General features: G+C 35.6%; 1 protein-coding gene across 12 annotated transcripts in view; it reads right to left on the bottom strand.

The window, feature by feature from the left end:
- Positions 1-25,544, bottom strand: part of EHBP1 (EH domain binding protein 1) — a 384,193-nt gene that overhangs the window by 335,369 nt on the left and 23,280 nt on the right. For all 12 annotated transcript variants that reach the window (XM_020985470.2, XM_078149539.1, XM_020985475.2 and 9 more), the window contains exon 3: positions 611-668. In XM_020985470.2, coding sequence (XP_020841129.1) covers positions 611-668 — 58 coding nt within the window. The remainder of the gene's footprint in view (positions 1-610; positions 669-25,544) is intronic.

Genomic DNA, 25,544 nt, shown 5'->3' with positions numbered 1-25,544 from the left:
CTTGTTCAACTGTTCAGTTGTGTCTGACTCTTTATGACCTCATGAGGTCAAAACACTGTCAGTTTTTCCCTAATGTTTAACATGTAACTGGGAAATATTTAACAAAATAAATAAAAATACAATCAAAGAAAGTTAGAATATGGTTTTCTAAAGCAATATGTGACCCCAGGGATCTTTAAGTACGTTTTAGTGGCCCCCGTTTTTCTTTGAATTTGACATTACTGGTGGAGTAGATGGCAGGTCCTTACACTTAAGAAGACCTGGATTAAAGCCCAATTTTCCACAAATACTTGATTGCTACCCCAGGCAAATCACCTAACATCTCAGTGCCCTAAGTAAACATGTTATGATTAAAGTTGCCAAGCAGATACTGATCTGCTTTGGGGGTTGGCCTGGGGTGGGAGAATTGAGGGTAAAGAAGGGTTCTTCACTGGATTTCCCCATACCAATGAAATCAAAGGTCTAGTACAAAAAATAAAATAAAATTGCACAGTTATGCTTTACTATGAACAACTGTTAATGTATGATGCTATCATTTAAATCTTACCACATGTGCCTTAAGTATATAACAACTAAATGCTGAATTGAATCAGACAGAATGTTTACTAACCTTAGAAGATTTCCTTCGGCTTCTTCTTGTCCAAACAACTACCAGTTTATCTGGCTGCCTATTAGAAAAAAAGAACATACACAAGAAACAGGTTTTAAAATAATGTAAATAACACTTCAACAAAGCATAAACAACTGTCTAAAACATAAGCTACCTTAAAGGAGGAAAAACATCTTTAACTTTAAAAAAAATCAATAAGCATTTATTAAGTACTTACTATGTGACAGGTATGGTGCTAATTATTAAGGAAATGGGGGGGGAGAGAGAGAGACAGAGAGACAGAAGAGAGAGAGAGAGAGAGAGAGAGAGAGAGAGAGAGAGAGAGAGAGACAGAGAGAGAGAGAGACAGAGAGAGAGACAGAGAGAGAGAGACAGAGAGAGAGAAACCATGTGGATACAATTACAACCATGCAAGAATCATCTCTCTGCCTCCCAAAAAACTTACATTGTAATGAGGGAAAAACAACACATAAAGGGGAGTTAGAAGAAAGAGGGCTACACAAGGTGTGGAGATCATCTTAAAAGCTGTCTAGAGGACAGACCGGGGTGGAAAAAATATGGAAGCAAGGAGATCAGCTGAAAGGATATAGCATCAGTTCAGGAAAGAAGTGCTGAGGGCCTGAAATAGGGTAGTAGCTGTGAGGATGGGAAGGAGATGTATATAAGAGATGTGTCATAGAAAGAAATAACAAGATTTGTCAGATATATGGGATAAGCGAGAGCAAAGAGTTGAGGATGTAACTATGGTGATGAACCTGGGTGTCTGGAAAGATGATGGTATTCTCAAAAGTGATGGGGAACTTCAGAAGAGGGTTAGCATTAGGATAAAAGACAATGAGTTCTTCCCTATTTGATAAAAGCTGCTAGGAAAACTGAAAAGCAGTTTCGCAGAAATTAGGCTTACATCATATTTTGTAATACATTCTAAATGAATACGTGATCTTCTTATTAAAGATCAGAAAACTAAAAAAAAAATAGAATGGAAGCAGATTTTATACCTCACAACTACGGCAGGATTCTTAACCAAACAAAAGATAAAATTGATAACTTTAATCACAGGAAATTGAAAGGCTTCTACACAAAGTTAATGCATCTAATAAGGGAAGCAATCAAATAGGACAAAAGTCTTTATATCAGATTTCTCTGATAAGGGTTTGGTATCCAAGATATATAAACAGTTAACAGATATATTTAAGACTAATAACTTTTCCTCTGTAAATAAGTAGTCAAAGGATATGATCAAATAATTCTCAAAAGACTTGCAAAGTATTAACAACTACATGAAAGTTTGCTCCAAATCACTAATAATAAGAAAAATGCAAATCAAAATAACATCGAGTTTTCATCTCACACCCTGAAAAATGGCAAAGATGACAACAGCTGGCAATAGTCATCAGTATTGGAAGGGTGGTCAGAAGATGGACACACTGTGGAGTGGAGCTGTGAATCAATACTATTATTTTGGAAAGCAATTTGGAATTATACAAATAAAGGGATTAAAATGTCTATATTCTTTGACACAGGCATTCCATTGCTAAACTTATACCCCAAGGAAGCTACTGATATGAAGAAAGTTCTCGTTTAAAACACAATATTTATAGTACCACTTTCTAAATGCCGATACCCAGTTCCAGGTTACAGGCCCATGGCCAAAAAGAGCAATATCACTTACAGCTGCAGGGGGGCAGGGGACCTAGTCAAAGTCCTGGGGCAGAAAGAGGTGCTTGTGAGGGAACAGGGACCCTGTTCTCAATTCCAAGACAGAGAGGAGCTCTAGCAAGTAGAGCAGAGGACGCGGTCACAGTACCAGGGGGCAAGAGTGCTAGTGCTTGTCGCTACATGGGAACGTGATCCCCGTCTGGATAAAGACCAGACCACAGGCCAGAGAAGCAGTGGCCCCACCTCTACTTAGATCACACCACCTTTGAAGCACCAAAAACCTACAAACTCCCAAAGCTAGCTCTGAAAATAGCAGCAATAAAGGCCTGAAGATTGGGACAGTGCCCCCTCTACTCCAAGAACAGAGTCCAAATTTAACGTAAAGTTGAAGGACAAAAAACATGCTAGAAAAATGAACAAACAACAAGAAAAAAGAATCTGGCCATAGCAAGTTATTACAATGAAAGAGAAAAATAAGAGTCATACCAATCAAACTACCAAAAAATTATTTTATAGAGTTAGAAAAAAATAATAACAAGATTCATTTGGAAGAACAAAAGGTCCAGAATATCAAGGGAACTAATGAAAAAAAAATGCAGGGGAAGGGGGCCTAGCCATTCCAGATCTTAAATTGTATTATAAAGCAGCAATCATCAAAACTGTTTGGTACTGGCTAAGATATAGAGTGGTACATCAGTGGAAGAGGTTAAGTAGGCAAGACACAGTAGTCAATGACTATAGTAATCTATTATTTGATAAACCCAAAGACCCCAACTTCTGGGATAAGAATCCATTCTTTGAAAAAAAACTGCTGGGAAAACTGGAAAGGAGTATGGCAGAAACTAGGCATTGATCAAAAATCTCACACCATATACCAAAATAAAGTCAAAATGGGTTCATGATTTAGATATAAAGGCTGATACTGTAAGCAAACTGGGAGAGCAAGGAATAGTTTACCTATCAGATTTATGGAGAACAGAAGAATTCATGATCAAAGAGGAGATAGAGAACATTATGAAAAGCAAAATGGGTAACTTTGATTACATTAAATTGAAAAGTTTTTGTGCAAACAAAGCCAATGCAACCAAGATTAGAAGGAAGGTGGAAAATTGGGAAAGAATTTTTACAACCAGTTTCTCTGACAAGGGCCTCATTTCTAAAATACATAGAGAATTAAGTCATTAAGAATGCAAGTCATTCCCCAATTGATAAATGGTCAAAGGATATGAACAGGCAATTCTCAGATGAAGAAATTGAAGCCACCTATAGTCATATGAAAAAATGCTCTAAATCACTATTAATTAGAGATATGCAAATCAACACAACTCCAAGGTACCACATCACACCTATGGCCAACATGACAAAACAGGAAAATGATAAATGTTGGAGAAGATGTGGGAAAATTGGAATACTAATGCATTGTTGGTAAAGTTGTGAAATGATCCAACCATTTTAGAGTGCAATTTGGAACTATGCCCAAAGAGTTATCAAAATGTGCATACCCTTTGACCCAGCAATAGCACTTCTAGGGCTAATGGGAAAAGGACCCACATGTACAAAAATATTTACAGCAGCTCTTTTAGTGGTGGCAAAGAATTGGAAATTGAGAGGATGCCCATCGACTGGGGAATGGCTGAACAAGTTGTGGTATATGAATGTAAGGGAACACTATTGTGCTATAAGAAATGATGAACAGGCTGACTTCAGAAAAACCTGGAAAGACTTGTATGGTCTGATGCTGAGTGAAGTGAGCAGAACCAAGAGATCATTGTACACAATAACATCCACGCTGTGCAATGACTAATATTGATCAGCTTAATCCTTCCCAGCAATACGAGGATTTAAGACATCTCCAAAGGCCTCGTGAAGGAAAATGCTATCCACATCCAAAGAAAGAACATCTATGGAGTTTGAATGCAGATAGAAGCATACTATTTGTTATTGTTTTTCTTCTGCTGAGTTTTGTTTCCTCTTTCTGGTGGTTCCTTCTGTTGGTTCTAATTTTTACTTATAACATCACTAATGTGAAAATATGTTTAATAGGAATGTATATGTATACCCTATATCAGATTGTGTGCCATCTTGGGGAAGGTGGTGGGGAGGAAAGGGGAGAAACATTTTAAATTCAAAAGCACATGGAAGTGACTGTTGATAAATTAAAATAAATTTAAAAAGGAGAAAAATAAGACACAAATCCCTAAGAAGGAGACATCAAAGCAGTTACAAGCAAAGCCTCAAAGAAAAATACAAATCTAGAAGACCTTAACAAAGGGGGGGGGGGGCAGATTTTAAGTATCAAATAAGACCAGTGGAGAAAAGTTGGGGGAAAAAATGAGAGTAAACAAGAAAATTATGAAAAGAGAGTCAACAGCTTGCTAAAAGGAACACACACACACACACACACACACACACAAAATACTGAATAAAAGAACACCTTAAAAAACAAAATAAGCCAAATGGTAAAAGAGGCACAAAAATCCACTGAACAGAAGAATGCCTTAAAAAGCAGAATTGGTCAAATGTAAAAAGAGGTACAAAAACTCACTGAAGAAAAGAACTCCTTAAGAAGTAGAATTGGCCAAATGCAAAAGGAGGTACAAAAAGCTCACTGAAGAAAATAATTCCTAAAAATTAGATTGGGCAAGCAGAAGCTAATGATTCAATGAGACACCAAGAAACAATAAAACAAAATTTTAAAAAGTGAAAAACAGAAGAAAATGTGAAATATCTCATTGGAAAAACAATTGAACTGTTAAACAGATCCAGGAGAGATAATTTAAGAATTACTGTACTATCTGAAATCCACGATCAGGGAAAGACTCTAGACGTCATATTTCAAGAAATTATCAAGGAAAATTGCCTTGATATCCTTGAATCAGAGGGCAAAACAGAAATTAAAAGAATTCACTAATTACTACCTGAAAGAGTTCCAAAAATGAAAACTCCCAGGAATATTATACCCAAATTCCAGGGCTCCCAAGTCAAAAAGAAAATATTGCAAGCAGGCAGAAAGAAACCATTCAAATACTGTGAAGTCACAGTCAGGAGCACATAAGATTTAACAGCTAACATGTTAAATAAAGGAACAGAGGGACTGGAATATGATATTCTGGAAGACGAAAGAGCTAGGATTACAACCAAGAATAACCTATCCAGCAAAACTGAATATAATCTTCCAAAGGGAAAAAATAGACAGTTCATGAAATAGAGGAATTTCAAGCATTCCATAGGAAAAGACTAGAGCTAAACAGAAAATCTGACATTCAAATATATGACTCAAGAGAAGCATAAAAAGATAAACATGAAAGAGAAAACATAAGGATATCAATAAGGTTAAATGTTTATGTTCCTCTATGGGAATATAATAATTTTACCTCTGAAGACTTTTATCATTATTAGAGAAGTTAGAAATATACATAGCAGGGGAGACAGAGGTGTGTTGACTAGGATGAGATGATTTTGAGAAAATAAAATTAAAGGGTAAGAAAAAGGGATGCCCTGAGAGGAGAGCAAAGAGCAAGAAAGAATAAGAGAAATTATCTCACATGAAAGAAGTGCTAAAGGAAGAGCTTTTTACAAAGAAGGGAGGATGGGGGAGTGGAGCGGTGGGTAACACTTTAACCTTACTCTCATTTAGACTGGCTCAAAGAGGGAATTAATTACATACACACTCCGTGGGGCATAGAAATCTATCTTACCCTACAGTGAAGCAGAGGGAAAGGTGACAAGAGAAGGGGAAGCAAGATAGTAGAAGGGAAAGCATATTACATGAGGTAGTGGTCAGAATGAAAACAGACTTTTTAGGAGACAGTAAAAACAGCGAGAAAAAAGGATTAACGGGTGGAAATAAACATGGAAGGAAATACACAAGTAATAATTATGTGAATGGAATGAACTCACCCATAAAATGGAAGCTGATAATGAATGGATTAAAAAACAGCTTACAACAATGTTATTTACAAGAAACACACGTGAAATAGAGAAGCACACAGAGTAAATTAAGGGGTTGAAGCTAGAGCAGAATCTATCTTCAGCTGAGACCAAGAAAAAAGCAGAGGTAGCAATCGTGATCTCAGACAAAGCAAGAGCAAAAATAAACCTTACTAAAAGAGATAAAGAGGGAAACTACATTTTGCTAAAAAATACTACAGACAACGAAAAAATATCAATACTAAATAGATATGCACCAAATGGCATAGCATAGAAATTCTTAAAGAAAATGTTAAATGCATTAAATGAGGAAGTAGTAAAACTATATTAGTGGGAGACCTCAACTTTCCCCTCTCAGAACTAGATAAATCTAACCATAAAATAAACAAGAAAAAGGTTAAGGAGATAAATAGAATTTTAGAAAGGTCAGATATGATACACCTCTGGAGAAAACTGAAAGGGAATAGAAAAGAATATACTTTATTCATAGCACCCTCACATGTATTAGGCCATAAAAACCTCACAACCAAATGCAGAAAAGCAAAAATATCAAATGCATCCTTTTCAAATAATGCAATAAAAATCATATTCAAAAAAATTTTATTCAATAAAGGGCTGTGGAAACAGATGAAAAATTACTTGGAAATAAACAATCTAATTCTAAACAATGAGTGGTTAAAAGAATAAATCACAGAAACAATAAATAATTTCATCAAAAAGAATGACAACAATAAGACAACATGATCAAAATTTATGGGATGCATTCAAAGCAGTACTTAGAGAAAATGTATATCTCTAAATGCTTATATAAATAAAATAAAGAGCAGATCAATGAAATGAACATGTAACTAAAAGAATCAAAAAAAGAACTAATTAAAAATCTCTAATTAAAACAAAATTGGAAATTCCGAAAATCAAAGGAGAGATTAGTAAAATTCAAAGTTAAAAAAAAATATTGAACCAATAAATAAATCTAGAAGCTGGTTTTAATGGGGGGAGGGGACATAATAAAATAGATAAACCACTGGCTAATTTGATTAAAAAAAGAAAGACCAAATTACCAGTATCTAAAGAGAAAAGGGTTGATTCACCATCAATGAACATGAAATTAAGGCAATTACTAGGAGCTACTTTGCCCAATTATATGCCTATAAATCTGACAAGCTAACTGAAATGGAGGAGTATTTACAAAAATATAAATTGCCCAGATGAAAAGAAGAGGAAATAAAATAAATAACCTAATCCTAGAAAAAAAAGTTGAACAAGCAAAAAAATGAGCTCTCTTAAAAAAACATTCCCCAGGACCAGATGGATTCACAAATAAATTCTACCAAACATTTAAAGAAAAAGTAATTTCAATATTATATAAACTATTGGGGAAAATAGGCAAAGGAGTACTACCAAATTCCTTTTATAAGACAAATATGGTGCCAGTACCTAAACCAGGAAAAGCAAAAATGGAGAAAGAAAACTATAAACCAATTTCACTAATGAATGTTTATGTAATAACTTTAAGTAAAATACCAGAAAGGAGATTACAGCAATATATCACAAAGATCATAAACTATGACCAGGTAGGATTTATACTGGAAATGCAGAACTGGTTCAATACTAGGAAAACTACTAGCAAAATCAACCATATCCATAACAGAACCAACAAAATCATACAATTATCTCAGTAGATGCAGAAAAAGCCTTGGAAAAAATATAACACTCATTTCTCTTAAAAACAATAGAAAGCAAAGCAATAAATTAAGCTTTCCTTAAAATGATAAGCAGTATTGATCTAAAACTGTCAGCATGTATTATCTGCAATGGGGATAATTTATGCTAGAAGCCTTTCCAATAAAATCAGGGCTCAAAGCAAGTATGCCCATTATCACCACTACTATTCAATATTGCAGAAATGCTAGCTGTTGCAATAATACAAGAAAAAGAAATTGAAGGAATAAAAATAGGCAATAAGGAAACAAAACTGTCACTCTTTGCAGGTGATATGATGGTCTACTTAAAGAATCCTAGAGAATCAACTAAAAAACTTATTGAAATAATTAACAACCTCAGCAAAGTTGCAGGATATAAAATAAACCTACAAATAATCATTAGCATTTCTACATATTACCAACAACATGTAGCAGCAAGAGTTAGAGAAATTCCATTTAAAATAACTGTAGACAATATAAAACACTTGGGAGTCAACTTGCCAAGACAAATCCAGGAATTATATGAACACAATTATAAAACACTTTTCACATAAAGTCAGATTTAAACAGGAGAAATATGAACTGCTCATGGGTGGGCCAAATCAAAGTAAGAAAAGTGACAATTCACCTAAATCAATGTGCTTATTCAGCCATACCAATCAAGCTACCAAAAAATTATTTTATGGAACTAGAACAAAATAACAAAATTCATCCTGAAGAATAAAAGATCAAAAATAATAAGAAAATCAATGAAAAAAATGGGAAGAAAGGTAGCTCAGCTGTACCAGATCTCAAACAGTATTACAAAGCGAAAATTGTCCAAAAAAATCTAGTACTGGCCAAGAAATAGAGTGCAGGAACAATGGAATACATGAGATACACAATATACAATGTAAATTACCACAGTAATTTAGTGTTTGACAAACCCGAAGATGCAAGATTTTGGATCAAAGAAGTCACTATTTGACAAAAATTGCCATGAAAACTGTAAAGCAATTTGGCAGAAACTAGGTATAAACCAACATTTCATACCATACACCAGGACAAGGTCAAAATGGTGCATGATTTAGACATAAAGGATGAAAATTAGGGGAGAATAGAACATTTTACCTGTCAGATTTATGGATAAGGGAAGAATATATGATCAACTTTGGCACTGACCTTGGTTAGGATTGGGAATGTAAACTGGTTCTTTTCCAGTCCAGTGGCCAATGCTGAGTTTTCCAAATTTGCTAGCATACTGAGTGTGGCACTTTAACAGCACCATCTTTTAGGATTTTAAATAGCTCAGTTAGAATTCCATCACCTCCCCTACCCTTATTGTTAGCGATGCTTCCTAAGGCCCACATGACTTCATTCTCCAGGATGCATAAATCTAGATTAATAATCACATCATCATGGTTATCAGTGATATGAAGATCTTTCTTGTATAGTTCTTCAGTACATTCCTGCTACTTCTTAATCTCTTTTACTTCTGTTAAGTCTCTACCATTTTTGTCTTCTATCACGATTATTTTTGCATGAAACGTTTCCTTGATGTCTCTAATTTTCTTGAAGAGATCTCATCTTTCCCATTCTATTGTTTTCTTCTATTTCTCTGCATGGCTTGTTTAAGAAAACCTTCTTATCTCTCCTTACTGTTCTGTGTAATTCTGTACTCAGTTGGCGATATCTTTCCCTTTCTCCTTTGCCTTTTACATTCCTTCTTTCCTCAGCTATTTGTAAAGCCTCATCATACAGCCATTTTGCTTTCTTACTTTTCTTTTTCTTTGGGATGATTTTGATGATTTTGTTGCTGCTCTCACACAACGTCATGAATCTCTGTCCCTACTTTCTCAGGTACTCTATTTACAAGATCTAATCCCTGAAATCTATTCATCACCTCCCTTTTATCTTCATAGGGAACATTATTTAGGTCATAACTATATAGTCTGATGGTTTTCCCTACTTTCTTCAATTTAAGTCTAAATTTTGCAATAGGAAGCTCACAGTCTAAGGCACAGTCAGGTCCAGGTCTTGTTTTAACTAACTATATAGAACTCCTTTACCTTTGATTGCAAAGTACATGATCAATCTGATTTCAGTTGCCTTTTGGGTTGTTGAAAAAGAGTGTTTCTATGACCAGCAAGTTATCTTCACAAAACCTCTGCCTTGCTTCATTTTTATACTCTAAGACCAAACTTGCCTGTTATTCCAATTATCTTTTGATTTCCTACTTTAACGTTTCAATTGTCTAGGATAAATGTGACTTTTTGGGGGAGGGGTATTATTTTGAGAAAATGTTGCAGGTCTTCATAGAATTAAGTAACTTCAGCTTCTTCAGCATCCAGTAGTTGGAGCATAGACTTGTATTACTGTGATGTTATTGGATTAGAACAGATAGCATTCTGTCATTTATGACATTATACCCCAGTACTGCTTTTTTCATCCTTTTGTTGACTATGAGGGCTATTCCATTTCCTCTATGGGATTCTTGCCCACCATAGTATATGTAATGATCACCTGAATTAAGTTAATTAACTTGAATTAACCTTGACAGGTTAGTACTGAGTATTTTTTCCACAGTATTATACATCAATAGACATTAGAGGTTCCTATGTAAGAATATGCCTTGGTGCCCCTACTAGACTAAAATCTCCTTAAGGGCAGCTAAATTTTTTCTCTCTCTCAATGCCCAGAACAGGACTGTATGGGGTAAATTGACCTGAATCCACCTAAGCTTCCTACCAAAGGGAGAGAGGGAGGGATCGAGAGACTCAATAAATCAATTAATAAGAATTTAAGTACCTACTCTTTGCCCAGGCACTGTGCTAGTTGCGGGGGTGGGGGGGGAATGAAATTCTTCTTGTTCACAATGACCTTTCATTCTATAAGGGATGAGAGCATATACATATGTGCAGAATATATACATATGTATAGAATATATATGTATGTACATATACATATACACAGCATAAATACAAAATTATTTATTACAAGGCAGTCAGTGAGAAACAGCAATAACAACTGGGATGATTAGGAAAAGTATCTTGTAGAAGTTGGTGCTTGAGCTGCTTTTGAAGGCAGAGGTGTAGAGGAAGTTATCCCAGAAGTGAGACGCAGAGTCAGAAGACTGGAGTGCTGTATGTGACGAACACAGAAAAGACAAGTTTGTCTAGACCACAAAGTGAGGAAAGAAGAGTAATATAAATGAAGCCAGAAAAACAAGCTGAGGCCATGTTGTAAAAGGGGAGACCCAAAAAGAGTAAGTCTTCAAATTGATAGAGATTATCAATTTCTTAGTGATGATGCATCAAATTTCTCTCTTAGGTTAAATCTAAACAAGGAAAAAAACAAAATGATCCTTTTATTCTTCAACTACCAAATTCTAAATTATTATGCTTTTAAAATTATCTTATCAGATATTAATCAATTGACCAACACGTATTTATAAAGGACTTACTATGCCAGGTAGTGTGCTAAGTTCTAAGGCGTGCAGAACTTTCTTAATTTTGTTTAGATTATTAAACTAATTTAAATGACCATATAAGGTTATTTTCCCAACTTCACAAGGAAGATTAAAAACGGGGGAGTGGGAAGGAGGGAACCAACAATAAGTGACAGCAATGATAAAATTACATGAAACACCAACTGCTTCTCTCCACAATGCCAGCAAATACCATTCCTGAGAGGGAAAAAAGCCTCAATATCAACTCCTGCAATATTCTAGGAAACACAATATTTATGGGCCCTAGATTATTAATACTAAATAGGCAACTACAAATGCTCACTCTCTTATTTTCTACAGTATTTTTTCATTGAAAAATACATATGATCAATCTTTGACCACAAAATGTAGCTTCTTCAAAATGAAAAAGCACTCTCTACCCTAGCAATAGTAGCCGCAGGCAGTTTCTCAAAAAGTTATTATAAACTATCTGCCAATAACTAATTAGAATTGACTGGGCAGAAAAGAAAAGAAAAAGGAATAAGGAAAAGAAAAAGGAAATTACTTATTTCATTTCTCCTTAGCTGGGGCAACATAGAAAACATATTTTCAGGGTACTGACTTGCAGAGACAAAAGTATATATTGGGGGGAGGGGAGGAATGGCTTCTCAATGTATGGTTTTCAGATAACTAGATAACATTTAGGCTCTCACAGATCCAAGTTATAAATGCGGGAGGAAACATATTTTTAACTTGCACAATAAAGCAAAATTTATGTAGCTAACGTTTATTGTAAGAAATGGTGATTTAAGGAAATAAGCAGTAAGAGTCAAATCTACTATTCAATACAAATTCATTAAACACCTATCAAGTATGATTAGGGAGCGCTATGCTAAATACAGAGGGAAAGACAAAATTTTAAATAAACACATATGCCTTTATGAAGTTTACTAACAGAGAAACAAGATGCAAATCCACAAAGGGTCAGTCCAGACAAGGAAAGAAGTGAGGTGGGAAAGGTCACAGCAGAGGACAACTGGGAGTGGGGTACAATTACCTGGCATAGTAGGTTGCCCATTCCCTAGTTAATCTGACCTGCACACAGGGAAATTAGGGAGAAGGGATTCACTGGGACAAGGATGCTACTGCATAAGGATCCTGGGGGTGGTCACACACGGCGGAGTGAGAAATAGGCATTCAAGGAAAGAGGAAATGTGACCAAAGGCAAGGAACCCAAAAAACACACAAAGCATTCAAGACAGAGATCATTTCAACATGTGGAAGAAAGTAATATATCACATGGTAGAGGAAAAGTAAGGTGGTACCAGACTGAGAAGGGCCTCATCCAAACAGGGAAATCTGAATTCTTCTTGACAGGCAATGTGGAATCACTGAAGATTGTTTAGAAGAGTGACATGACCACATTTATTCATAAGGAAATTTATTATGGCAGTGGTATGAAGAACAGAATGGAACACAGAAGAAAATTAAAGCCAAAAGAGCAATAAAGAGGTTATTACAGTAGTAGCCCATTAGGTGGTAATGAAAGCCTATACCAAAGTGGTATCAGAAGAAATTTAGAGAAAGGGATAAATTTAGAAGATGTTTCAGAGGTAGAACAGCAGGGCTTGGGTAAAGAATCAAAGATAAATTATTTACTCTCAATCCTATAAATAGTAGTAGTGGTGGTGGTAGTGACAGTTGTTCTTGCTGTTAACATTTATATATGCTTTATGGTTTGCAAAGTGCTTTATATATTACCTTATTTGACCCTCACAACAATCCTGTCAAGAAGGTGCTATTAGTTTCCCCATTTTACATGTGATGAAGCTAAGGCTGAAAGGTTACATGACTTGCCCAAGATCACAATGCTATTAAGTGTGTAATCTCTGAAAAAAAAATTATTCCAAGCTTCAACAATTTAAATTAATTTTTAAAATTAAAGTTAATAACTAACCACTGCTCTCAAGTTTAATAACCATATCTACTCTATTTAACAACTTCCTTTTTTGGTATATCTTCTTTACACTTACTTTCTCATACAGCCAACACACAAGTGGGAAGCTCTATGAAACCCTAAATGTTTAACTATTTCCTCTATTTGTAAGAAGGTTTGAGACAGGGTAGCTTTACTTATCTTGGCACATTTCTAAAAATAAACATATAACTATCCCAGCTCTTACAGTATCCCTTCCTACAAGCCGGGTAAGTGAGTAAGGATCCTAATTGCTCACAGGTCAGGTCTTCACAGTGCAGGTTCATTTGTTCAAAGTATATTCCTAGAATCAGACACAGCTGAATTAAAATGTAAGCTTTAAAAGATATTTTAAACCCAAATAACTTTTTTTTAATTATCCACTATTTTTACTTATCTATGAATAATACCTCTACTCTATTAGTTCAGTCACAAGGTTAGAGTTGACTGAAAGAGACTCTTTAGAGAACTGATCAAATTAAACAGAGGCATAGAACATCAGAGTTATACTAAATGATGTCTGAGATCCCTTCTCACCTAAACCTGACAGGGTCTCCCCTCTACAACATCCCTAAACAAGTGGTTACTATCCACCCTTAGCTTGAAGGCCTTCAGTGACAGGGAACTCAGTACCTGCTACAGCAACCCATTCCATTTTTAGATAGCTCTACTGATGATGGTTCCCAAGAAAAATGTTTTGACCTAAAGATATAATTAAAAATCATTTAAGAGTCAGAATTTTAGAGGTAGAGGAGCTCTCGGAGAAATTATTTAATCAAACTTCAAAAATTCCACTAATAAGGAAACTGATCTAGAGAGCTTAATGACTTGCTTGGAGTAACACACCAACTTACTGATATGGCCAGGGCTAGGAACCAGGTTGTAATGATATTCAGTCTAATGCCCTTTCCACTATTCAATATAGCCTCCCTAATATTTACTTCAAGAAGCATTCTGGGGGGCGGAGCCAAGATGGCGGAGTGAAAGTAGTGACTTGCTTAAGCTCTCTCCCAAACCCCTTCAAATACCTATAAAAAATGACTCCAAACAAATTCTAGAGCAGCAGAACCCACAAAAAGACAGAGAAACAAATTTCCAGCCCAAGACAACCTCGATGATTGATCAGAAGGGTATATCGCGCTGGACTGGTAGAGGAACACAGTTAGATGTGGGCACCCTGGCCACAGTGAACCTGGAGCAGGCCTCAGAGGACTGAATCACGGGCAGCTGTGGTGGTTTCTAGACTTCTCAAACCACGAACACCAAAGACAACTTAGAAGGTCAGTGGGAAAAGCCTATTTCTGCAGTGGTGAGAGGGAAGTTAGGTTTCAGCTCCAGTTCCTAAGCGCGGTCCTGGGTTGGCGGCTGCCTCCTGAGCTTCTGGCCCACAGAATGAGGGGGAATCGGGTGGATGATCAGAGGGGGGTTGCAGGGATCTCTTTGCCATTACTGAGACAGGAATCTCTTGCTTTGAACATGCTTGGATCTGGGTCACAGTTCTGAGGGGCAGTCCTGGGGCAAGGAGGAGCACTGGCATGGTGGAGCTTCTAGTGGCAGTAGAGAGGAAATCCTCCTCACAGTTCCAAGGGAGAAAAGAGTGTTTGTGGTTACTCACAGACCGGAGCACAGGCCAGGAAAGGAGTAAACACCTCGCCCCTTATCATACCACCTTGGAAGAACTGAAAATTTACAGGTCCCTACAAGTATCTCTGAAAACAGCCCATTCTTTGAGGAAGTTTTTCCTCACATCAAATTAAAGATTCCTCTCTTTATTTTTCACCCATTGTTCCCATTGTGGCCCTCAGAAACTAAGTAGAGATTTAATCCCTGTTGTCTTTTAATGCTGGAAGACAGCTATTATATCCTCCCTAAGGGGAATGATAGAAAGGAGGGAAGATTGGGAAAAGGGGTAATCAGAAGCAAACACTTCTGAAGAGAGACAGGGTCAAGAAAGAATATAATAAACGGGGGGGGAGGATAGTATTAAGGGAAATAGAGTATAGTTTCTCACAACATGACTACTATAGAAGTGTTTTGCATAACTGCACATGTATAACCTATATTGAGGTGCTTGCCTTTTTCAGTAAGGGTGGGTGGGGAGGGAGGAAGGGAGAAAATTTGGAACCCAAAGTTTTAAAAACACATGCTTTAAAAAAATGTTTTCACATGCAACTGGGAAGTAAGAAATACAGGAAATGGGGTACAGAAATCTATCCTGCCCTACAGGAAAATAGAAGGGGAAGGGGATAAGAGAAGTGAGGGAGAGACAGAAGGGAGGTAGACTAGGGGAAGGGATATTCAGAATGTATGCCATCTTGGGGGGGGGTGATGAGGTGAAAATTTGGAACTCAAAATCCTGTGGAAGTAAATGTTGAAAACGAAAAATAAATTTTAAAAAATAATTTTTTTTAAAAAGCATTCTGCATGCCCACTCTATTTTCATATTATTTCTCCACAAAATCCTGGAAAGGTTCTACAAGAGGATGATCCATTTTTATAGTCCCTAACACCCAACTCCCAAAGTACTGGGCAGTCTCATGTGTTCTATGAGACCTGATTACTCAAGCAGTCACAGTGGCTATTTCATGGCTGCAGGCATATAACAGCACTCACTAAATGAAAGAAACACAATGAAACGTTTTAGTGCAGGTAGGCAGTAGAGTGGATAGAGCACTGGGCTTGAGACCTGAGTCTTCGGACGTTGAACCCAGTCTCAGATACTTACTAGCTGTATAACTCTGAGCAAATTATTTAACTTCTGTTTGTCTCAGTTTCAGCTGTAAAATGGGGACAATAATAGCACCTACCTTGCCGGGTATAAAAATCAAACACGTTATTTATGAAAATAAATAAGAGCATTTAGCATAGTGCCTACTAGGCGCTATTTGTTATGCCTACACATAGTATAGGCACTATTTAAACACTTATAAGGATGAGTGTTCCCTTCCCCCTCCCATCTTGAACTCATCTGTTCCTTCTACCACATAGAACTCATGAAAAGGTATTTTTTTTTAAAAAAAGTTCCAAGACTGGTATGAATCCACAATTTAAATACATACAAGTCAAAAAGCCATTAAATGCTATCCCACATCAGACCTCACATAACTGTGACTGTCTTATAACCCAATACGCTTAGGTAATTTGTGCTTACACGTATCTGCATCTGTATCTTATTCCACTACTAGCCTATAACCTCCAGGAGCACAGGGAATATGACCTACCTAAATTCTATACCTCTACTAGTGCCCTGTATAAAGCTCTAGACACATTAAGCCTTAAAAAACTGTTGTAAGTATTAAGTGACTCCATGAGTTGTCCTTTAAATGTGGGCTTCTATTTCTTTTGAAGAATTTCTTAGTTCCAACAAATATTAGGAGCGTTCAATTATACATAATCTGAATATACTGTACACATACAGATTCATAGGCCTAACAAATGAAAAGCTAAAAACTGTACTAAGTGAATATATTCAGTGGAATTATTTATGTGAAAGTATTTTGTAAAACTATAACATAAAGTGGTAAAGTTTACACTTTTCAAATTAAGCCCTAAACAGAAAAACCTGGGAAAGGAGCCAAAATTAAAAGGAAAAAAATGACAGCATAACTCACGTTTACATAGCACTTTACAGTTTCTTAAAAACAACTGCCTGGATGGGGGCAGCTAGGTGGCACAGTGGATAGAGCACTGGCCCTGAAGTGAGGAGAACCTAAGTTCAAATCTAGCCTCAGACACTTGATACTTACTAGGTTTGTGACCATGGGCAAGTCACTGAATGCCAATTGCCTAGGCCCCAAAAAATAAAAAATTCTAAAAAAAGAAACAAAGTCAAAAGAATTAAAAAAAAGAAGAAAATGTGAAGTATCTCATCAAAAAAATAACTGAACTATTAAACAGATTGAGGAGAGATAATTTAAGAATTATTGGGCTACCTGAAAGCCATGACTAAAGAAATAGCCTAGACATTATATTCCAAAAAAAACCATCCTAGTATCCTAGAACCAGAGGGTAAAATAAACATTGAAAAAATTCATCAATCATCATCACCTGAAAGAGACCCCAAGATGAAAACTCCCAGGAATTATAATTATAGCAAAATTCCAAGGTTCCCAGGTCAAAGAGAAAATACTTCAAGCAGTAGAAAAGAAACCATTTGAATACTGGGGAGCCACAGTCAGGATTACACAAGATTTCACAGCTACTACATGTTAAAGGAGCAGAGGGCTTGGAATATGATGCTCTGGAAGGCAAGAGAGTTAGAACTACAACTAAAAATAACCAGCCCAGCAAAACTGAATATAATCCTTCAAGGGGGGGGTGGGGGGGGGAATGGACATTTAATGAAATAAAGGACTTTCAAGCATTCCCAATAAAAAAGCCAGAGCTAAACAGAAAATCTGACATTCAAATATAAGACTCAAGAAAAGCATAAAAAGGCAAATATGAAAGAGAAATCATAAGAGGCTCAATAAGGTTAAAGTGTTTACATTTTTAAGTGAAATGATACATGTAATTCCTAAGAACTTTATCATTACAGCAGTTATAAAAGGATTCCACACAGAAAGGGGGCACATGAGTAAGTTGATTATATTGGGACAGTATAAAAAAAATGGATGGGCAAGAAGGAGTTATCCCCCTGGGAGAAGGGAGCAGAAGAATGTGAAAAATTATTTCACATAAAAGAAGGGGGCTAGGAAGAGCTTTTACAGTGGAGGGGAAAATGATAAGGATGGGTGGCTAGGCAACAACAGAACCTTCCTCACATTTAAATTGGTTCATATGGGGAGGGGAAAAGACCCACACATTCAATTAGGAATAGAAATCCACCTTACCCAACAGAGAAGTAGGAAAGGAAGGGTATGAGGGAAAAGGGGAGGGGGGTAGAAAAGGGAAAGTGGATAAAGGAAGGAAGTGGTCAGAAGCAAAGCAGAATTAAGAGGAGGAATAGCATAAAAAGAGAAAGAGAAGAAGAAACAGAAGAAAATAGGATGGATGGGAAATGCACAGTTTGTACTTGTAACTGTGAAAGTGAATAGGCCATATAACAGAAGTGGATAGCAGAATGGACTAGAAACCAAAACCTGTAACAATATGTTCTTTACAAGAAACACACGTGAGGGGGCAGCTAGGTGGTACAATGGATAGAACACCAGCCCTGGAGTTAGGAGGACCTGAGTTCAAATCCAGCCTCAAGACACTTGACACTTACTAGCTATGTGACCCTGGGCAAGGCATTTAATCCCATTGCCTAACCAAAAAAAGAAGAAGAAGAAACACATGAAACAGAGACATACAGCATTAAGATAAAAGGCTAGGGCAAAATAATATTATGCTATAACTAATGTAAAAAAGAGAGAAGTAGCAATCATGATCTCAGACAAAGCAAAAGAAAAGACAAATCTAATTAAAAGGGGAAAGCGCAGAAACTACATCTTGCCAAAAAGGCACCGTATAAAATAATATCCATACTAAACATATATGCACCAATGGCCTAATATCCAAATTCTTAAATGTTAAATGAATTACAAGAAGAAATAAACAGTAAAACCATACTGGTTGGGGACTTCAACTTTCCGTCTCAGAACTAGATAAACCTAATAATAAAATAAATAAGAAGATACAAGAAATTAATAGAATCTTAGAAAAGTTAGATATGATAGCTCTCTGAAGAATATTGAGTGGAAAAGAGTATATCTTTTTCTCAGCTATACATGGCACCTTCACAAAAACTGACCATGTATTAGGGCATTAAAAACCTCCCAACCAAATGCAGAAATATTAAATGCATCCTTTTCAGACAACACTGCAATAAAAATTGCATTCAATAAAGAGCCTTGGAAGTATACATTAAAAATCAAGTGGAAACTAAATAATCTAATCCTAAAGAATGAGTGGGTCACAGAACAAATCACAGAAATAATCAATAAAAGAATGACAACAATAAGACGACATACCAAAATTTAAAGGATACAGCCAAACCAGTACTTAAGGGAAAATCTATATTTCTAAATGCTTACATCAATAAAAGAGAGGAGAAGATCAATGAATTAGGCATGCAACAAAAAAAATCGAAAAAGAACAAATTTTAAATCTGCAATTAAACACCCAAATGGAAATCTTGAAAATTAAAGGGAAATTAATAAAATTGGAAGTTATAAAAAAAAAACTCACTGAACTAATAAATAAAGCTAGGAGCTGGTTTTATGAAAAAAATAAAAATAAAAAAGACAGCCCATTGGTTAATCTGAATAAAAAAAGAAGAAAATCAAATTAAAAGTATCAAAAATGAAAAGGGTGAATTCACCACCAACAAAGATGAAAGTAAAGCAAATATTAGGAGTTATTTTGCCCAACTGCAAGATAATAAAATTGACAACCTAACTGAAAGTTTTTTTTAATACAATCTGCCCAGATTAACAGAAGAGGAAAAAGAACACTTAAGTAATCCCATCTTATAAAAAGAAATTGAATAAGCCATCAATGAACTACCTAAGAAGAAAAACCTAGAACCAGATGGATTTACAAGTCAGTTCTACCAAACATTTCAGAAAAAATTAATCCCAATACATTATTTGGAAAAATAGGTAAAGAAAGAGTCCTACCAAATTGCTTTTATAACACAAATACGGTTTTGAGACTTAAAACAGAGAAAACAAAAACAGAGAAAGAAAACTATAGACCAATTTCATTAAAGAACATCAATGTAAAAATTTTGAAAAAAATTTTAGCAAGGAGATTTTAGCAATATATCACAAAAATCATACTCTGTCACCAGGTGGGATTTTTAGTAGGAATGTAGGGCTGGTTCAATATTAGGAAAACTATCAGCATAACTGACCATATTGATAACAAAAACAACTAAGATGTGATTACATCAACAGATGCAGAAAAGGCAATCGACAAAATATAACACTCATTATTATTAAAAACACTACAAAGGATAGGAATCAATGGGGCCTTTCTTAAAATGATAAGTAACATCTATTTAAAACCAAAAGCAAGGATTATCTGTAATGGGGAATAGCTAGAAGTCTTTCCAACAAGACCATGGCTGAAGCAAGGATGACCATTATCACTACACTATTCAATATTGTTCTAGAAATGCTGGCTATAGCAATAATACAAGAAAAAGAAATTGAAAGAATAAAAACAGGAAATAAGGAAACAATTATCACTCTTTGCAGAGGATATAATGGTATATTTAGAGAATACTAGAAATTCAACTAAAAAATCAGCTGAAATAATGCACAACTTTAGCAAAGTTGCAGAATATAAAATAAACCCACAAAAATCATGAGCATTTCTATATATTAACAACAAAATCCAGCAGCAAGAGATAGAAAAAGAAATCCTATTTAAAATAACTACAGACAATATAAAATACTTGGGAATCTATTTGCCAAGACAAATCCAGAAACTATATGAACACAATAACAAAACACTTTTCACACAAATAAAATCAGATCTAAACAGCAGAAATATTAATTGCTCAAAGATAGGCCACGCCAATGTAAGAAAAAACACAATTCGAAGTTAATTTGCTTATTCAGTGTCATACCATTCAAATTACCAAGAAATTATTTTATAGAGACAAAGAAAATAAAAACAAAATTCATCTGGAAGAACAAAAGGTTGAGAATATTAAGGGATTCATAGGAAAAAATGTGAAGGCAGACCCAGGAATAGCACTTCTAGAGCTGTATCCCAAAGATATTATAAAAATGGGAAAAGGACCCACATGCACAAAAATATTTATAGCAGCTCTTTCTGTGGTGGCAAAGAATTGGAAATTGAGGGGATGCTCACCAACTGGGGAATGGCTGAACAAGTTGTGGTATATGAATGTAATGGAATACTATTGTGCTATAAGAAATGATGAGCAGGTAGACATCAAAAAAACCTGGAAAGACTTACATGGACTGATGCTGAGTGACGTGAGCAAAAACGTTGTACCCAGTAACAGCCACACTCTGTGATGATTAACTTTGATAGACTTAGCTCTTCTCAGCAATGCAAGGATCTAAGACATCTCCGAAAGTCTCATGATGGAAAATATTATCCACATCCAGAGAAAGAACTCTGGAGTTTGAATGCAGATCAAAGCATACTATTTGTTATTTTTTTTCTTCTGTTGTATTTTGTCTCCTCTTTCTGGTAGTTCCTCCTACTGGTTCTAATTCTTACTTAGAACATCACTAATGTGAAAATATGTTTAATAGGAATGTACATGTATAGCCTATATCAGATTGTGTGCTGTCTATGGGAGGGAGGGAGGAAGGGAGGGGGAGAAAAATTTGAAACTCAAAAGCTTATGGAAGTGATTATTGATAATTTAAAATAAATTAATAAAAAAAAAAGAATAGAGTTTATGACCAAACAAGAGATAGAAAGGATTACAGGAAGTAAAATGGATCATTTTGATTACTTGAAATTAAAAAGCTTTTCCACAAACAAAATTAATTCAGATAAAACTGGAAGGAAAGCAGGAAACTGGGGGAAATGTGTGGGAAGTTTCTCTGATAAAGGCCTCATTTTTCAAATATATAGAAATATAAAAGCCATTTTACAGTTGATAAATGGTCAAAGGATATGAACAGGAGTTTTCAGAAGAAGAAATCAAGGGGCAGCTAGGTGGCGCAGTGGATAGAACACCGGCCCTGGAGTCAGGAGGACCTGAGTTCAAATCCAGCCTCAGACACATAACACTCACTAGCTCTGTGACTCTGGGCAAGTCACTTAACCCCAATTGCCTCACCAAAAAAAAAAAGTAAGCAGAAGAAATTAAAGCTATCAACAGTAACATTGAAAAATGTTCTAAATCACTACTGATTAGAGAAATATAAATTAAAACAGCTTTGAGGTACCACCTCACACCTATCAGATTAGCTAACATGACAGAAAATGAAAATGACAAATGTGAGAGAAGATGCGGAAAAACTGAGACATGAATGTGCTACTGGTGGAAGAGTGAACTAGTCCACACATTCTGAAGAACAATTTGAAACTATACCCAAAGAGCTCTGATTCAGCATGGTGCTCATGCAATGATTACATCAAACTGACCACTTCTTACTAAGCACAATGTGTTCTTACAGTTTCTCCACCTGTCATCAAATCATTTCCAAACCTCCACCAGGGTTTAAGGCGATTCAAGTGCAAACTGATTCTTAAATTGTCAGGTGCATATGCACGCACCCCTTTGCAGTCTGTACAACATGCCAGAGTAGCTCTCCCTTTCCCCTTATAATCATATCTCACAAGCTGCATAATCACATGATAAAGATGCTACAAATGTTTACATTCTTGCAGCACAAATGTCAGGCTGTCTGAAAATCTTGATCGCTAATAAAGACGCACATTACATACTTATATACCATCTTGAAATCATCACAAAAAAATCTACAAAAACAGACCTTGCATTGCCTCTTACTGTAGTATTAGCCTGTTTTCTAATTTAAACCATCTCCCTTTATGATATTATTCTTCTCTCTGGGATTTTTCAAATAAACTAGCTGGTAACACTGGTCAGTCAGTTATTCAATAGTTTTTATAAGAGAGTATAGCTGGCCTGGGAGGGCAGAAGAGAAGAAAATCATGTCCAATTTGATTCTTTTCTTACAAAAGTTAATTCATCTATAAACAACGTTAAAAAACAAAGCAGTATATGCAATTGTACTTTAAGTACATTTATCATTTAATACAGCATTGTCATTAGCCAGTAAAAAGTAAATATATTATAGCATAACTAGTTATTAATTTTCATCAACTGGCTAAGTGATTTAAAAAAATGAATTTACATCTCTCAGAAAGACAGCTTGTAAAATTTTCCTACTATTTTCCACCATATTTATGTGAGAGCATTTTCACTTATTCTTTTTTTAAATCAAAATACAAAAATGAACTCAATGTAGAACTAGAATTAAGACTGTTTGATTGGTGTTGAACCAAATACTGCAAACCTTTGTTCAAATAAGAAAGTCCAACATCAAAATTAAGTATGATTGCTATATTATGTTAGATATCTTCCAAGTTGGAACTTATTTCATCAAATATGTTGTTTGTATTCAATAAAATTTGTAAAATAAATAAATTTAATATGAAGTCCTGCAGATGATAGTAAGCATGAGGTCTTACTAAATTACTTCTTACTACTTCTAAAGACAGTGACATAAAATATATTTGCAATTATTTACTAATTAGAGTTTTATAATTTTATGTTCAGAGTTCTCATAATTCTGGGTTTAAAAAATTATGTTTTATAACTATAATTATAATACATAAGTTTTAATTTGGAGCTTTTGAGGGCAAAAGTTATAATACAGTTTTTGTAAGGATTTAGTGATTAAATTTCAAAGAATATTATGACTACCACATTAAATTACCCTGAGGGTTCAAAGCACATTTTTTTTGTTGATGAAAGGCAAAAAAAAAAAAGTTGGGAACCACTAATCTAGCCAAACCTTCTCATTTTATAGATGAGAAAACTAGAGGTCATACAGGTTTGGCCAGCATCACACAGATCAGGCGCAAAGATGAAAAACAAAGGCTGAAACTAGCTAACAGTAAAAAAAAAAGAAACAATATATATATATATATATATATATATATATATATATATATATATATACACACACATATATGTATATGTGTATATATATATATATATATACATACACACACACATATGTATATATTTACAACAGCATAAGTATAATGAAAACGTTACAACAAAAATAGGCACAGCCAAAGTTCCTTGAGAATATAGATTATTTTAATTTTTTTATTTATCCTCACCGCTAATAAGTGGTTCTAAAGAAACGGACTTAACATTTCCCAGCTCCTTCTAGAACCTTGACTTTCTTTTTTTTTCAGATTTTTATTGCTCTTTTGATTTCACATCACCTATCATTCCTGCCCAATCCTTTCCCAGAGAACTATTCTTTATAATGATATTTAAGAGGAAGAAAGAGAAAGTTATGCAAAACTAACCAACAAATCACAAAGTAGAATGTAGGCAGTGTTCCACACCACACCCGCAATCCCCACCTCTGCAAAAAATAAGGAACATCCTCACAGCTCCTCACTGGGGCCAGGTTTGGACATAATTTTGCAGCGCTTAATTTTGTTGCTTTATTATTCTTCTTTCCATGTATATTGTTGTAATCGTTGTATACATTATTTTCCTGTTTCTGTTTCATTTTGCTTCAATTCATGAGTGTTTTCATCCTTCTATGAATTCATTATGTTCATCTTTTTTTAATAGCATAGTAATATTCAATTACATTCATATACCACAAACTTTTAGCTCTCCCCCAAACAACAAGCATCTACTTTGTTTCCGTATCTTTGCTACTACAAAAAGTGTTGGTATAAATATTTTGATATAGAGAGAGGGCCTTTCATCTTGTCAATGATTGTCTTGAGTGTAGGGGCAGCATCAAGATGGTGAAACAGTGGCCTAGTTCACCACCCAAAATAGTTCTTTGACAAAGAGCTAGAAAATGGACCAGACCAAATTTGATCAAGAAAAAGTCACAATGAGTTATCTTTCTAGCTCAGAAGTAGCTTAAGAAGACTGACAGAAGCCTCAGAGGGACGGGAGAGAGGGTCTGGCCAAAAACAGCTGGCAGCAGCAGCAGGGAACACTGCAGTGCCCAGGAATTGAAAGAAGATTGAGACAGGGCAGCAGGACAGGAAGTACCAAAGCCGAGTCCCAGGGGATCCCTGAACAAGTACTGAGTGCAGGTACAAGTTCTATCTGGAAGCTTTCACCCACCACACGATTTCAGGTCACAAATACAAGGCAGAGAGGAACAATCAAAAGGAAGGGCCCTAGTTGTCTACTGAGCAAGGAACAAATTTTGGAAGCAAACTATAGTTGTAAAGATCTGATCACAGGAGCAGAGCAGCAGCTCTGTTCTAGCTGTTAGCCCAGGGTGGAAACTTTCAGTGGAATAACCAGGGCAGGAGTCTCAGACCAAAGGGCAGCCAGCAGAACCTTGGAGAGCCTCCTAGAAGGCCAACAGTGATTGAGTCAAACAACAGTCTTCTGAAACTTCCAAGCAAGGACAAGGTAAAAGTACCAAAAGCTGGGTCAAGAACGTACAGAATTCTGAGCCGGAGGACAAGGAACAAAGACCTCTCTACCCGGATCACTCTATTTTAAGAGCACTGAAAATCTGCACCACCTCCACCACACCCAAGCTGAGAAAGCTGCAGCAGAACATAAGAGTGCAGAGG

Source organism: Phascolarctos cinereus, unplaced genomic scaffold, assembly GCF_003287225.1.
Source record: "Phascolarctos cinereus isolate Bilbo 61053 unplaced genomic scaffold, phaCin_HiC Scaffold_2;HRSCAF=192, whole genome shotgun sequence".
NCBI lineage: Eukaryota > Metazoa > Chordata > Mammalia > Diprotodontia > Phascolarctidae > Phascolarctos > Phascolarctos cinereus.
This window is presented reverse-complemented; position numbering and strand designations above follow the sequence as displayed.